Source organism: Asparagus officinalis, chromosome 5 (assembly GCF_001876935.1).
Source record: "Asparagus officinalis chromosome 5, Aspof.V1, whole genome shotgun sequence".
NCBI classification, from domain to species: domain Eukaryota; kingdom Viridiplantae; phylum Streptophyta; class Magnoliopsida; order Asparagales; family Asparagaceae; genus Asparagus; species Asparagus officinalis.
The window spans coordinates 14,419,724-14,436,844 of record NC_033798.1 but is presented as its reverse complement, the minus strand read 5'-3'; the positions used below and the strand labels follow the sequence as shown (position 1 = coordinate 14,436,844).

The following is a 17,121-nucleotide window of genomic DNA, read 5'->3' as shown; positions in this document are numbered from 1 at the left end:
TCTCTTAGATGGAGGTGAAGAGAATTAGAGAATGTAGTCACCCTAGATTAGGGACCATAATCCCTTATTTATAGATGTTGTACTTTTGTAATTTAGCCCCTCAATAAATCACAATTCTTATTTATAGATGTTGTACTTTTGTAATTTAGCCCCTCAATAAATCACAATTACAACCTGATATCTGCACATATAACCCCATGACTTATTTAAATACCCATTAACCCAAATTAATAGATCACTTTAGTGGGTTATCCTGAAAGATAGCAATACACATTGATTAATCATATGTGCCCACAAATAGATTTATTAGATTAAATCCAACACGATCATCATCAGTTTCAAGTAAGTCCACAACTCATAGTGAAATTTTGATCAATACTCTCTATAATTTCTGTGATTTTAGTTTCAGCAAATCTATTAGTTTGGTTATTATAGCAGTAATTTTTTGCATAAATGCTTTTCATTTTCAAATCTTCCGCTAGATCCCTAGGGTTTATAATGAGAAATTTCTGCAGAATTTTGATCTTTTAATGCATATAGCCACTTGGTATGGCTTAAGAAGTGATTCTGATTTAATGTATTGAAAGAATTCAACATAATTTAGCATTGATTGGCCACATAATCTTGATTAATTTATCACGACCTGAGGTAGTTTGTAGCATAAGACATTTAGGCCCTTCTCAGGAATAGGTTTTCAGAAATGTGAGCAATTGTTGTAGCCAATGATGGCACTTAACCAGTGTTATATTTTCGGAAGTGTAATTTTTTTATTTTCTTCATTTTCTTACTTATTCAATGTAATCATTGAAGGCTTATTGTTATACGCGCGCTTCATTCTTCTCGTCCTGTTGCTTCATTCTCGGAGAAGTCACACCATTCATAATGCTACAATGGATGGGAGGTTCTAGACGAAAGGTGACATCGGTGAGTATTTTTAGAATTGATCTTGCATTATTTATTTAATTCTCAAAATTCCGCTACTGCGTTCATATCCCGCCTCTGCTTCCTTTTCAATTGTGACAAATGATCAATAATAATATCAAGTTCTAAACAACAAAGTGATTTATTATCTGAGTTGTTAGAGCTAGTTTAAAGACCAGAAAGCAACAGTTTTCATGGGATCCTGAGTTGCACTTCACTTGCAACTTGGGTTAAGAAATTATGACTTTCTTAATATCAGGTCCCTTAACTTCCTATTATTTGCTTCCTATTTTAAGAGTTTCATTGCTACAGCTTGCCTTTTTTTCTCCTCATTATCTTTTTCCTTTTTCTTTTCTTATTGCTAGTTTGAGTAACATTTTTTCCCCTTCGGATTTTTATCTTTTTGGTTTGCTGACATTGTCTTTTATGCATGATATCCTTGGATTCTGCTGTCATGGAAAATTGGCAGTCTAGAAAGTCAATACATAATAGGTACGTGATGGGTTGTTAAGAATCTTTTTCAGTGCACTCTTTTACATGCAACATATATCCTAGACAGATGTTTCTCTAGTATACGGAGTTTCTTCCTGTTGAATATCTTCCAGTGAGCTTAGAAAATTTGTTTCCCCCATGGATATGTTCTCTCTGATTTAATTATACTGATATGCTTAAGGCAAAGGCAATATTTTGAACAAAGGAAACGACAACAGCATGTCACTGGAGTGGAAAATCAATCAGATGCACAGAATCAAGATCATTACAGCGAGGAGCCTTGTTCACTGGATATTCTCAGCTTAATAAATTTGGCAACAAGTTCTCAACAAGGCTATCGTAGTGAAACCCGTGGTATATTTATCTTTACTCTATGGTTCAAATTATCTTTTCCTACCTTACTATATAGATATGCATTTAGAGATACCACATAAATGCAACTCCAGAGCATTTCTATTGATGAAAAGAAGGCATTTTGTTTATTCTTTTTTTTGTTTTTACAGTCTGAATTCTAGTATATGGAGCTGATGAGAATTAGGTTAAGATGCAACATCTCTTTCTTGCCATGGAAATTTCCATTGTACTTAGTTGTTATGTTGCAAATAAGGGATTATCACCATTATGAACCCTTATTCTCTATTATTATGTTCAACGGGCAATACTGACAAAAATAAGCTCTACTGGCATGCTATTTGTATAGCTTATTAATTTTTTTACTTATTTATTCATTACTATAAATAACCCCTCAGACATACAGAAAATGACAATTGTCTAGAACAGTCCTTTTGCCTCCATGCTGTACTGTCAAAGAAATTTTGCAAACATAAACCATCTCAGAAGAAAATGATTGATAGGACTGGTGTTTTGGACAAAAGAGAGAAATTCATCACCAGATGCATCTCTTTTGGAATTGTAGAAGTGAGTTATGCATTAGCTGAATATTCATTATCTACGGGAGCTGAGAGGGAAAGGTGATAAGCAGTTGGTTATCTGGAAATCAATAGTGTTACGTACCTAGAATAGTTATATTAAGCAAACTTTACAATTCTGAATTTGAAGAATGACTTGTGTAATAATTGTGTACAGAAAAAATGAAATGGGCTCGCCTGTGCTTGGCAACAGTTAATGTACACCACACATTCACTCAATTGAATGTGTCATATGTGTGTGTGTGTGTGTGTGTGTGTGTGTGTGTGTGTTGTTGTTGTTGTTGTTGTTGTCGTCTAGTCTCTCTTTAGGCTCTCTTAGATTACATCACTAGCTATGAACTTTCACAAAGTTAGATAAGGGGGATGAAGACTAACATGAGGATTCTATCTTTTTTTCAGTGTAGGCATAAAGGTTGGTGGCTACTTCTAGAAAATTTACACAGGAAACTCTTGAGCTGTTCACAGACCGTATACCCTTCCTTTCACATATAATGACCAGCATCCCCTGCATTTCAAGGCATGCAGGCTTAAACACGAGCCACTATGTACTGAAACACGTAGATATATAGATGAGTAGGTAAAATATTAGTCAGACTCGAAAGTGGAGTTAAACAGCTAATAAGATGTGCCAGAAAATCAACTTTCTGATTGCAAGTAGGGAGATCAATTATCAACTATCAAGTGTAGTTGTTACCACTGAGCATAGACTCACAGAGTATGACACTTTTTCCGTTGTGGTATGTACTGGGTTTTGAGCCTCTCTACCAGCTTGTCTCAATAAAGGGAAAAAGAAAAGAAAAATCTCACTATTAAATCATAAGATTCACTATTATAGGTCTATTATCTAACTACTTGAGTTCATGTTGCATGGAGACTAATAATGTTTAGTGGATGATCGGGATGACTAATTAGAACCGCCAAGGCAATAATATAGTTACGTTGGTAATCATCTCTGCTATCATGGCACTTTCTTCTCTATTATATGGATTCTCTCTCCTAAGTGGTGCCTTTTCCCTCTTGTGCTCTTCTTCTTCTTTCTGATGCAAGTATAGGCGCCTTTAAGAAGAACTAATGAGCTTGTTAAGGATGGTACTCGATTATTTCGCAATAAGTAATTTTTTATGGTAGATACAAAATACTTAAAAAAACCTCTTCATTAAGCGGTTTGTGAAATGATTGTTCCGAAGTTTGCAATGGATGCTTGTCCTTGTGAAAAAAATGCGCCATGTTCATTAAAGAACCGTCTCCAAGTTGTTACAGATCTATGTCTAGTTGCAATTATAAAATGTTTTACCCTTGCAATTTGACTGTTAGATACGACTCCTCAGCATGACTTCAAAACCAACTCCAATTCTCTATAACGGAGTAAACTTACCACTATAGTTGGACAATTGAACTTCATTATTTAACCAGGCAGGAAACTGGATCCCTGTTCTTGGCCTTCTTAATCAAAGCCCCATCATCTAAAAGGAATAAATCAATGGGTTTAGTGCAGAAGTTTGTCCTACTTGCTATTCAACTTAACTAAAAAACTGAACAAATCAAGGTTAGTCTACACAATCTTGGGCTAGTAAAATACGTCTTGGTCATATCCTATATTACAAGGATATGTTGGTTAAACAGATGTTACAATTGATTATTGAGGATGAATAATGATATACTGTTAGGTTGGGATTCAGTACTGCCTTGGAAGATAGGCAGAAAAAATTTCTTTTTAATATGTATCCTCAAATGGAAATGATAATGCTCTGTTCAACTATTTTATAATAAAGACCATGTAGCATCTATTGTTGTAATTTCTAGTATGCAGGCAGTCTGTGAGCTTGTTCCCTTTTTTTTGGCATTTTTAAATGAATCATTGTAATAACACATTCTTGCTGCACCCGTAATAGTACAATCGATTTGTTTATTTACTGTTTCCTTTTGTCTTATTTAGTTTCTGCTGCTGCAGAACATGATGGTTCACAAGACTCTCAATTTACACAGCTTCCCCTTGAAAATATGTCAAGGAAAGCAACCTCTGGATTACCTGAAGACCTTGATAAGTCACATAAGCCTGTGTATTGCCATTCTGCACAGACTGTACAAACAGTTAGGAATATAAACAAAAAATATGTAACCTGTTAGAATTTGGTACTATATGCTGACGTTATACTAACGTGTCACTCTATATTTCAGGATCCAAACCGGGGTCTTCTATCCAGTCTAAGTATGATTTGTTACTTTTTCTTAAGTAGTTTCCTGTTTCTATGCCAGTTAATAAGTGCAAAACCTATTACTTCAAACAGAATTTCTGCAGGCAATCTCGTCCCCAGTGTGCCTACTTCATATGGAAGCAGCAGTAGAAGTGATAAAAGGAAGTTGCAATCCCTGGCTGGTGAACGTACTTCCAACTTTATTAACAAACTGAGCAAACAAGAAGAAGTACATGATGTTAATGGTAGTCATTCTTCTCTATGAACTGGTTTTCACATCTCAAATGTTGGTATACCTTTTAGTCTTGTGGTGTCTTTCAACGTAGCATCGGCATTTTGTATAATTCTTCATTGATTCTTCTCATGGATTGCTGGGTCAATGGCTGAACTTCATATGAATTGATTTGAACTGAAGTTTCATCTCTGAAACTGAATTATAGTTTCCTCTGTTGTGTTCTTTTATTTGTTGCAGAGCAATTTTCAGAGGTTTCTGTTCTTGATTTACTTGATGATGGACCCACCAGCAATTCAGGTAGAGGACCAGTTCCTGAAGGTTATGTGGCATTTTCAGTTGAAGGTAATGGCTTGCATGTCCATTGCTTGACTTGTTTTCAGGATTACTTGTCTGCTTTGGGTTTTTATTTTTATTTTTTTATTTTTTTTTGGTGAGTTGTTCTTCTGATGTGGAAGGACTAGTTTGAAACCTTTGTCCATGGAGTAGATTTAAGAGATCATGCCCTGATTACCTTCCAATACTTTTAAATTGGATCCTGCTACTTGATTCTGAGCTGGAATGTCTTGCGTTAAGAAAGCTCTCACTAATTCGTTCCATGAACCTCTGTACACTATTAGGAAATTAACTCAAGTGACACTCCCGAAGAAAAGGAAAATTAAAATATTTTGATATGCTAGACCTTTATGTGAGTACACAATTTTCGTGGTATGTATAGAATACATAGAAACGAGGAACCCGTATAATTTGTTATATAATGGCAGTCTAATTTAAACCTTACTTGTTGGTTATATTATCATCACTAAGTTTCAAGAATTTGATCTCTATGTAAAAATAGTATAGAAGGCCTCAATAGTGATTGTATAAGAGCATTGGAGACTTTTACTCCGTTTATTTTTAGACTTTTCTTTCTGTTTTATGCTTTGCTCCAGATGACTTTTTATTCCTTAATTTTGTTCCCCATCGTAGTAGTTCATCATATCTGCATTGACACATGGTCATGTTTTTCATTCTAACTTTGTAATTCTCGTAGTCCTTCCTTCTATTTTGTGCAAGATAGTACTAGAATTGGGTTTAACTTGAATAAGTCATATACTCTTCTTTTCTCAAAATCTCATATAAATATTATATTTACAACCATTGTTAACACTACAACAAAAGTTATAAATTATGATAATTTTTTGTCTCTATGGGACACATTTTTGTGTCGCACAAATAAAGCGTGAGACATATCAAAAGTGGGGTTAGAGCATGTGTGGAGAGCGTCTTTCTATACATGTGAGAATGTGTAACAAAACTCACGACACATATATATGTCGAGAGCGGTGACACATACATGTGCCATAGAACTTGTGACACATATATGTGTCAAGAGTGGTGACACATACTTGTGTTTGGACCGTAAAAATATAAAGAGTATCATCATGTGTCTATGGGACACATTTTTGTGTCGCACAAATAAAGCGTGAGACATATCAAAAATGGGGTTAGAGCATGTGTGGAGAGTGTCTTTCTATACATGTGAGAATGTATAACAAAACTCACGACACATATATATGTCGAGAGTGGTGACACATACATGTGCCATAGAACTTGTGACACATATATGTGTCAAGAGTGGTGACACATAGTTGTGTTTGGACCGTAAAAATATAAAGAGTATCATCATTCAATACTATTACTTCCTAGAAGGTCACCCATCCCAGGATTACTCTCACCAAAACACACTTAACTATGGAGTTTTTAGCTTACGCACTATCATAAATGTTTAATCATCATCATAATTATAATCTAAGATTTATTATTTAAGCACATTAATAAATCCTCTCACAATCCATGTTGGACCATTAGCTTTTTTCAATTATATTCAATTGTATATCTAAAAACACAAATATGTGTCGTGATTTGCTACACTTTTTATTTGTGTCACTATTGTTTAATTGTTTGTAAATAAAATGACACTTTTATATGTATCATAAAATAAGTGTGGATACATACAACTTTTGTTATAATGATTATAGTTATTCAGTCTAGTTACTAAGAACATGAACATTCAACCCTGTTCAGTGTGTGCATACATTCTCATCAGTATGGTGAGACAAGAATTGAAGTATGGGCTAATACTAATACGTGATGTCGTATCCTTTCAAATTTTGATGATGCAGATTCATTCAAATAGAAACATAGATATGATATCGGAAACAACTAGTATAGATTGATATTGGCTAATCACGACTAATACAAAAGTAGATTTGAGGTTTGAAAGTATCAATGGATGATTTGATAAATATGAAGCCTGCAAGCAAGCTGTTTTATTCCCTGTATTAATAATTCCAATCCGAAACTAGAAAATCACTAAAACTACCAGTACTAATACCATCAAAGACAAGCAGACTTTGCAATTGATATCAGAATTTCAAGTTTTATTCTATAGTTTATGTGCGACTTGTCATAAGGAGAGCATTCATAAGTTGAAAGTTTGTGTAATGAACTTTTTGGATTTTGAGATTTGTATTACATCAGCCAAAAAAAGTACAAGTAACCAGTCCGAAGAACATGCCCGATTTGGGCTATTTTTGTCACCATGTATTTTGCTTTTCTTTTGGGATCTTGGAGATTTTGGACATGTTTAGTTTTTTTTCATGATAGTGCTATAATATCCTACTTTTTAAAATGTTCAAAGTTTTCGGCACCTCCCCCCATTTGTAAGCTAGCAGCAATAGATAAAATTGATAGGTGGCTGGAGACTGCACAAATTTCCGGCTTAAAAAAACTCTTTGGATCTAGGTTACTGTAATACTAGGTTCAAATTCTTGGTTTGAATTTGCTACTGTTGGTATTGGCATTGAAAATTTCAGTAGTTCTGATGGTCTTGGTCAGAATTATCAGTACATCGAATGCGTCAATAGTTTAATCACAACCTTTCTACTGTTTTTGTTCTCTCTTATTTTTCCTTAATATAACACTATCAAGTCATTTTTTGGCACTTCATATCTCAGATCGTCTAATAGTCATTATTAGTCAATATCAGCGGGATGAAACCAGTCCACATTGACATCCTTAAAATATGATATGATATGACATCATTATCTACTTGGCCTCTCTCAATAACTAAAGTTTATGGTGTAGATCATCAAATTTATGGGGTAATCGCCAACTCTTCTCTTTTGTCCGTGAAATTCCGGTGTAAGAATAGGGGAAATTACCAGATTACAGAACAAGGGTAACAGAGGCATTAGGGTTAAACTTAATGGAGTTGAGTGATCCAATGGCTGACCATTAAAAGGGTTCAACACTTCAACATAAAATTTTATGGCCCTTATCTTTTTCAAGGAAAGTATTGTGGAAACTTGCATAATTTTCCCTATTTTATCTTGTACATGAAAGCATTATACATGAAAGCAGCATGACCATGCTTATTTTATCTTATACTTGAAAGCACTATGACCGGGCCCATTAAGAGAGTGGTCAATCCCCTGCTCGCTTTTAGCGAAAATTCTAAGGCATGAAAGAGGTTTTATATCAGTGATTCTAGCTACATGTCAAAAATCGACACGGCTATAACTTGTTTCATTTTAATAATTACTGTTATACATTAACTCCTATAGTCTGTCATATAACAATCAACTTTTCTGAGTCAGACATCAATCAAGTCGCCAGGTAAATGTAGTGCAAAACTTATAACCTTTTCCTTGGACGTGATATTTTCCTCATCATCTATCCCTTGCTAAAGTTCGTGTATGAAGTTAAATTGACTTTTGATTTCCAAGCAAATGTGTGAACATGCATAATTATCTGTTGTGTATATGTTGTCCATGACATTTTCTTCTTGAAACATCTCTTGAATGTCAGGTCTTGGTCAAGTTGGGATAGGAACCCCTGCTCATTCACCAAGACGGTATGGCAGGTTTTCTTTCATATATATTTCTGTTTGGAAATTTCTTATTTTTTGTGTGTAATTTCAGCATCTAAATGTGAATCTGCTTCTTGTCTCAAAATATCCTATTCCATTGAGTTCAGGTGGAGTGCGATTCTTTATCCTTTTATGTCCAACAATCTGCTTCTAGTTTATTAGTAAAATGAGTTTGGAATGATGACAATCATACTTCAGGGCTTGTGACGACACTATCTACATCTCATGAAAACACCCATAATTTTTAGAAATTTATCTTCTGCTGAGGAGGATGGTATGGGATAAGCAGCTGGAAGCCTTCAAATACTGTGTGATGGTGGTCATATGCCTTTATGTATCATAAATTAGTAAATTAAGTAGCTAAGAAACCAGTAAACAGTGAGCAGCCAAAGAAATAACTATAGATAAGATATGAATTATATGGCACTTATAACCTTTTGTCAAAACATCCCAAGTGTGGGGAAAAAGAAAAAATCAAGATGCCTTCAAATATAGGTGCCATTCACGATGGTGATATCTCAGCTCAGTGATAGACAGTTCCACGCATACCACAAATTTTGTTAGTAAATGATAGATTAAAAGGTCCTATTGATATAGGGTTGTTGCAATTCCTTTTTTTCTTTTTAAATATTTTCGGGTGTGTGTCTATTTATTTGTGTATTTCAGCAAATTTTTTTACTATATTTGTAATTTTCTTTTGTCCTCTCAACAGGATATTAGCATGCATTTTATGGCATTTTCTTATAAGACAGTTAATCCAATATCCAATTTTCTTTTTTTAACTGTAACAGCCTGCAACCTTGTAAGATTTATACATATAGGTGATGCCTTTATGCTGTGCTTTAATTGCAGTTTTTTTGGTATTATTATGATGTGAAAAAAGTTTAAATTCTACATATGTAAATACTCTAAAAAAACTCCTGCAGGAATCTTCCTTCACCTCCAAAGGCTCCAAGGCGGATGCAGCCTTCGGCAAAGCACAAGTCTTACCAATACAATCTTGGAATAACAAACGGTGAGAAATTTATTCTAGAATGGCTGTAGCCTGAGCTTGTTTCTCAATTAGATTTCTTTTCTGTAGGAAAATGATCCATTGCTACATTAAGGGTTGCAATTTTCCTTATAAACTAGTTAGAAAAACAATCCATTAATTTTTTTTCTAATTTGTACCTGAAATTGTACATTCAAATGTGCATATGAAGTTCTCCTGCATTGTTTGGGATTAGATTACAGCAATAAAGATGCATGTAGTTACATTTTACCTTCACGTGTCTCATATAAATCTATGCAGAGAATGCAGTTGATATCATAATCTTTATATTTGTCAGTAAATTAAATGGAGTTCGTTTTTTTCACTTTTAACTGTTATGATGAATCCAGCTGATCTATTTCCTAAGTTAGCCATGGGGATTTGGGTCCTCTAAGAATTTTAAACTTCAAAAAAAAAACTTCTTTTTACTTATTATTTGTAATCACTTGGTTGACACATAGAAGGGGTCTAGTTATTATTCGTCGCATAGTCTCATTTTTTTGGTCTAGATGCATAAACATCCTTTTATCCCAATGCTATTTCTGTTATGTGAATAGGCAGATGATTACGTGAACCTCGCCAATTCCTATGCTTGTAGAGTGAAGTTATTACCAGCAAGAAGTATGATTTTGAGGCCAAACTGCAAGCTGAACATATTTCAATTTGGATGTTGAATGTTGAAAGAATGGGACCACTATCTCACAATTAGAGTGAAAATTTGAGTTATGCCGGCAAGTGACATTGAACAATAAATCAAGCTTGGAAGAAGCAGCCAACTTTGAGATCAACCTTTAACCTAATGAAGAAATTTATAATAGGGATGACAACTTGAAACTCTATGAACCAATGCTTTGTACTAAATTCAATGCTAGAGAGTAAGAAAAAGAAAGGTTTATTTACTGTGCTTCACCACAATTTAAAATTGAAGAGATCTGACCTTAACGGCGAGCGGGACGGTGGCCCGATCTAAAAAGGAGCTTCGCGCATCGACGGAGAGGCGAGCGGATCTCGCACTGCGGAGCTTGCAGGCGAGGGCTTTGTGACGGGGAGCTGCACTGTTCGAGGGGGTCGAGTTCGCGCTGTCACCCAAGTGATCTTCGCATTGCGGTGCACTGGTTGGATGAACTCGCGCCTGTGGAGTTGCTACTGCTGGAGAGGCGAGGGCGAGTTTTGTGCTGGCCTCGAAGTGGGGGTCGAGGAGCTCGCTTGTTCTCTTTGCTGAGCTTGCTCTGGGTTGTGAAGAGCAGCTGTGATCTAGCTATCTGGCCCTACGGGTTTCCTATAAAAGGGAAAATCCTGTTCCAGGAGTGCTGGAGGAGCAAACTCTCAGCGATTTAGAGAGAGTGAGAAGTTGTGTATGCGGCTGAACTTCTCAAGGGTTTTGAGAAGTTAATTTTTTGGTTAAGAAAAATTAGCTATTAGTAAGTGTGATTTTGTAAGAGATTGAGCTGTGATTTTTGATTAAAAATCACATGCGGTATTCAACTGAGAATCTCAGTTGAGATCTTCTCTTGGCCAAGTTATAATTTCTTGTGGTTAAATAAATAAATTTAATTGTGTGGCTCCCGTGGACGTAGCAAGTTTGTCTGAAACCCAACGTAAATTTATTAACGTCGTCCTCATTATTACTGTTTTATCTGTGTAATGCATTATTGGTTGATGGTTAGGTTTGAGTTTGGCATAAACTTAAACCTAGGGATTTTTTTCATCTGCGGGATTAATTTGCGGCTTCCTCGACGATATGAGCGTTCTCGACCGCCACAGATTGGTATCAGAGCTGTTATTCAGATTAGGAGTGGTGTAGCTTCTGGTTTGAGGTGATGCTCGGTAACTTATTACGAGAAGCGGATTTATTAATACAAGCGAAGGATGGAGTCAACTAGCAAAATAGTTAAAGTTGGAAAGTACGAGATTAAAAATTTTAATAGGAAGAAAGATTTTTCCTATTGGAGGATGCAGATGAAAAACTCATTGATTTCACAAAAATTGCACAAGGCTTTGGCTGGAAAAGAGAAGAAGCATAAGGATATGTCTAATGAGGATTGGGAGGAGCTGGATCTGGAAACACGAGCGTCGATTATCCTTTGTCTTAAAAGGGATGTAGCTTTCTTGGTAGATAGAGAGGTAACGGCTGCGGGCGTGTGGTTGAAGTTAGAAAGCACCTTCATGACGAAGAGTCTAACGAACCGGATCTATTTGAAATCCAAATTGTATATTTATAAGATGGAGGAAGGCTCATCAATCCGGGAATACATCAACAAGTTCGATAGGATCTTATCGGATTTGAAAGACATTGAGGTGACAGTGGAAGACGAGGATCAGACACTTCTACTACTTTTATCTCTGCCGAAGTCTTATGAGAATCTGGTTCAAACACTAATGCTTGTGGGTGACAGTTTGTCGATGGATGAGACTAGAACGGCGCTTCTAGCGGATGGTCTTCGAAAAATTATAACTAGTGATATGATCACTGGTGATAACAAAGAATAAGCAAGCGCATGGGTTTTTTGCCAGAGGAAGGGGCAATGAGTGAGGAAAAGGTAAGGGAGGAAAGTCTATATCAAAATCAAGACCTCTTGCGGAAAGACCGTTTTTCAAATATGATGAGCTAGGGCATTTCAAAGTCAATTATCCTAATAAGAGAGTAGGTGAAAAGAAGAACAATAACAAGACTGAAAGACGAGAAGGCAAGGAAGAGACGAGCTACGCTTCAGGGGAAGGGAGCGATAAGGAATGCTATGTCGTCACGAATGGTGAGGATACCTTCGGGAAGTGGATACTTGATTCTGGTTACTCTTACCACATGTGTCCAAATAGGAAGTGGTTTACTACCTACAGGAGCATTGATGGTGGAACCGTATTGATGGGAATAACCATGTTTGTAAAACAGTGGGGCTAGGTGATATCAAGATCAAGATACATGATGAAGTGGTTCGAACCTTGACAGATGTAAGGCACGTTCTCGACTTACGGAAGAATCTTATATCAGTTGGTGCTTTGGACTCCGGGGGTTACAAGATTGTAACAGAGAATGAAGTGAAGAGAGTTGTTTGGGGTTCCTTAGTAGCGATGAAGGGCATTCGTCACGGTAATCTATATACTCTCTCAGGTACGACGGTAACGGGAGACCCATGTGAGCACATACGGTTATGACATAAACGGCTTGGGCACATGTCAGAGAAGGGTCTAGATCTGCTCGGTAAGGATGGTTTATTGAAGAATCTGAAGAAATCTTGTATGAATTTTTACGAGGACTGTGTGTATGGAAAGACACACAGGGTCTGGTTTCTGACAAGCAATCATAAGACCAGAGGGATACTAGATTATGTGTACACGGATATTTGGGGTCCGGCTTCGACAACTTTCAAGGGTGGTTTCAGATATTTTATCTCATTCATAGATGATCATTCGAGGTATGCTTGGATTTATTTTCTGAAACATTAGAATGATGTATCTGAGACATTCAAAAAATGGAAGCCGATGGTTGAGAACATGACAGGAAAGAAATTGAAGACATTGAGATCTGACAACGGTACAGAGTATACAGATGGTGCTTTCAAGGAGTTCTGTGATCAGGAGGGGATTGCCAGATACTGGACAGTTAAATCTACACCACAGCAAAATGGGGTCGCGGAAAGACTGAACCGAACACTGCGGGAGAAAGTAGTGAGTATGCGATCATATGCTGGTTTAGGTAAAGAATGGTGGACAGAGTCAATTGCTACAGCTTGCTATATTGTGAATCGATCCCCATATTCTACATTGGATGGTGATACACCCTATCAGGTGTGGTCAGGGGAGCATGCAGATTATGAGAGGTTCCGAATTTTTGGGTGTACCGCTTACTATCACGTCAACAAAGGAAAGCTTGACATGAGGATCAAGAAGGTAATTTTTTTAGGGTATGCAAAGGATGTAAAAGGCTATCGTCTTTGGTGTACAGAAGATTCGAAGTTCGTGATCAACAGAGACGCTACCTTTGATAAGAAGTTCATGATTGCTAGGGTGCCCAAGGATGATGGTGTTGAGATTGTTGGGAATTCTAAATCCCAGGTTATTGAGATAGAACCTAAAGACTAACCAGGTTTTAGTCGTGCTTAAGTGGGAAATTAGGTAGATGATGAGCTTGAGCAGGAGGAGGTTCAGAGGAAAATATACATGCACTACAACAACAGCAGCTCGAGGATAGCTTGGCTTTCACTAGGCCAAGACGAGCATACAAGCAGGTACAGAAGTTGGGGGCTAATCAACCCCTGAAGCACTATGTATGGGCAAGTTAATTTGGTTGAGTACGCACTCTCGGTGGAGGAAGATTAGCCGGTCTCCTTCAAAGAAGCTATTCGGGATAGAGATAGCGAGAGTTGGTTGTCTGCGATGGAGGAGGAGATGGAATCTCTCCTGAAGAACCAAACATGGGAGGTAGTCCCATTGCCCGTAGAAAAGAAAGCTATAGGTTGTAAGTGGCTGTATAAAAGAAAAAAAGATCCTTCAGAGCTCGGTGGTACGAGGTATAATACGAGGCTAGTGGCTAAGGGGTTTGCACAAAAAAAGGGTGTGGATTACAATGAGATATTTTTTCCGATGGTGAAAAACACTTCTATTCGGGTGTTATTGAGTATTGTTGCTCATGGTGATCTTGAGCTGGAACAACTCGATGTCAAGACGACCTTCTTGTACGGAGACTTGGATGAAGAGATCTATATGCATCAACCTGAGGGCTACAAGGTTGAGGACAAGGAGAATCATGTATGTCACATGAGGAAATCACTATATGGACTGAAACAATCTCCTCGGCAGTGGTACAAGCGATTTGACTCCTTCATGCTAAAACATAGGTTCTCCAGAAGCGAGTATGGCTGTTGCGTTTATATTTGAAAGCTTCGTGGAGGTGATTATATCTATCTTCTTTTGTATGTGGATGACATGCTTATTGCTTCTAAGAGCAAGGTGGAGATAGATAGGCTAAAATCTCAACTTGGTAAAGAGTTCGAGATGAAGGACATGGGCGCTGTTAAGAAAATACTGAGTAAGGAGATTAGAAGAGAGCGAGCGAATCGGCGATTGTTCTTGAGTCAGAAGGGCTACATAGAGCGGGTGATCGCGAGGTTTGGGATGCAAAGTGCGAAGTCGGTGGTGACTCCATTGGCTCCACATTTCAGGTTTTCGGGTAAACAATCTCCCACTACAGCGGAAGAGAAGGCACACATGGAACATGTTCCTTATGCTAGTGCAGTTAGCAGTTTGATGTACGCCATGGTGTGTACACGTTCAGATATTTTACAGGCGGTTAGTGTGGTCAGCAGGTTCATGACGAATCAGGGAAAGGCGTACTGGGAAGCGATGAAATGGATCCTGAGGTACTTGAAAGGTACCACAGATACGAGTCTGTGTTTTGGTAGAGATACGTGTCAGATTGATGGGTTTGTGGACTCTGATTATGCGGGCGATATTGACAGACGACGATCTACTACTGGTTATGTATTCAGCATACATGAGGCTCCAGTTAGTTAGCGATCGATGTTACAGGCTACAGTGGCACTTTCTACTATAGAGGCTGAGTACATGGTCATGGCAGAGGGAGTGAAGGAAGCATTATGGTTGTGGGGTCTGTTAGATAATTTGGGGATTGAGCAGGTTAGTGTGAACTTGTGGTGCGATAGTCAGAGTGCGATTCACTTGGCTAAAAATCAAGTTCATCATGCTCGTACCAAGCATATCGACGTTAGGTATCATTTTGTGTGGGATGTCATAGAGGAAGGTGATATTTCTCTCATGAAGGTGCACACGAATGAGAATCCAGCTGACATGTTAACCAAGGTGGTGACAAGTAGCAAGTTTTAGCATTGTTTGGACTTGCTTCATATCAGCCCGTGTTGATCTGCCCAAGAGGGCAATGACAGAACTACGGTTAGCTTGATCCCGGTAGAGGGTACGTAGGCAGCCGCAGTATAGTGGCGCAGCTGGTTTGGCCTGGTTTTGATCTGGTTGGTGTTCGCGGTGTTCTTCTGGTGTTCGTCCAAAATTTAAGATTTATCAAATGATGGACGAGGTGGAGAATTGAAGAGAACTGACCTCAACGACGGCGACGGCGGCAGATCTCAAAAGGGGCTTCGCGGTCGAGGAGAGGCGAGCGGATCTCGCCTGCGGAGCTTGCAGGCGAGGGCTTTTGTGACGGGGAAGCTGGCCTGTTCGAGGGGGCGTCGAGTTCGCCTGTCACCCAATGATTTCGCTTGCGGGTGCACGGTTGGAGAACTCGCCTGTGGAGTTGCTTACCTGCTGGAGAGGCGAGGGCGAGTTTTGTGCTGGCCTGCAGTGGGGGTCGAGGAGCTCGCTTGTTCTCTTTGCTGAGCTTGCCTGGGGTTGTGGAAGACAGCTGGATCTAGCTATCTGCCCTAGGGTTTCCCTATAAAAGGGAAATCCTGTTCACGGAGCTGGAGGAGCAAACTCTCAGCGATTTTAGAGAGAGTGAGAAGTTTCTGTAGCGGCTGAACTTCTCAAGGGTTTTTGAGAAGTTAATTTTTTGGTTAAGAAAAATTAGCTATAGTAAGTGGTGATTTGTAAAGAGATTGAGCTGTGATTTTTAGATTAAAAATCACATGCGGTATTCAACTGAGAAATCTCAAGTTTGAGATCTTCTCTTTGCAAGTTTATAATTTCTTGTGGTTAAATAAAAAATTAATTGTGTGGCTCCCGTGGACGTAGGCAAGTTTGCTGAACCACGTAAATTTATTAACTCGTCTCATTTACTTACTGTTTTATCTGTGTAATCATTATTGTTTGTATTGGTTAGTTTGAGTTTGGCATAAACTTAAACTAGGGTTGTTTTCTCTCGGGATTAATTTGCTTCCTCGACGATATGAGCGTTTCTCGACCCCCAACAATTGGTATCAGAGCCCTTGTTCAGATTGGAGGTGGTAAAATTTTCGATTTAAGGTGGTGCTTGATTATTGTTGAAATTTCTGAGAGAATTAGATTTATTAATGCAAGCGAAGAATGACGTCTACAAGTAAAATAGTTAAAGTAGGAAAGTATGAGATCGAGAAATTCAATAGGAAGAATGATTTTTCTTATTGGAGGATGCAGATGAAAAATTCGCTGATTTCGCAGAAATTGCATAAGGCCTTGACGGGAAAAGAGAAGAAGCATAAGGATATGTCTAATGAGGATTGGGAGGAGCTGGATCTGGAAACACGAGCGTCGATTATCCTTTGTCTTAAAAGGGATGTAGCTTTCTTGGTAGATAGAGAGGTAACGGCTGCGGGCGTGTGGTTGAAGTTAGAAAGCACCTTCATGACGAAGAGTCTAACGAACCGGATCTATTTGAAATCCAAATTGTATATTTATAAGATGGAGGAAGGCTCATCAATCCGGGAATACATCAACAAGTTCGATAGGATCTTATCGGATTT

General features: G+C 37.9%; 1 protein-coding gene across 1 annotated transcript; it reads left to right on the top strand.

Moving 5' to 3' along the window:
• LOC109841547 lies at positions 330-10,386 on the top strand. The gene is made up of 11 exons (XM_020410509.1): positions 330-342; positions 811-924; positions 1,391-1,413; positions 1,595-1,767; positions 4,294-4,434; positions 4,521-4,551; positions 4,631-4,782; positions 5,010-5,114; positions 8,622-8,667; positions 9,609-9,697; positions 10,274-10,386. Exons 2-11 carry the CDS (start codon positions 883-885, stop codon positions 10,384-10,386), a joined length of 915 nt encoding a protein of 304 aa, XP_020266098.1. The 5' UTR covers positions 330-342; positions 811-882.

Excerpts from the sequence above, each read along its gene's own strand:
- LOC109841547 (XM_020410509.1), top strand. The coding sequence starts at position 883 with ATGCTACAATGGATGGGAGGTTCTAGACGAAAGGTGACATCG. Across the intron at positions 1,414-1,594 it reads AGAAAGTCAATACATAATAG|GCAAAGGCAATATTTTGAAC; the intron begins GTACGTGATGGG and ends GATATGCTTAAG. Across the intron at positions 1,768-4,293 it reads CTATCGTAGTGAAACCCGTG|AACATGATGGTTCACAAGAC; the intron begins GTATATTTATCT and ends CTGCTGCTGCAG.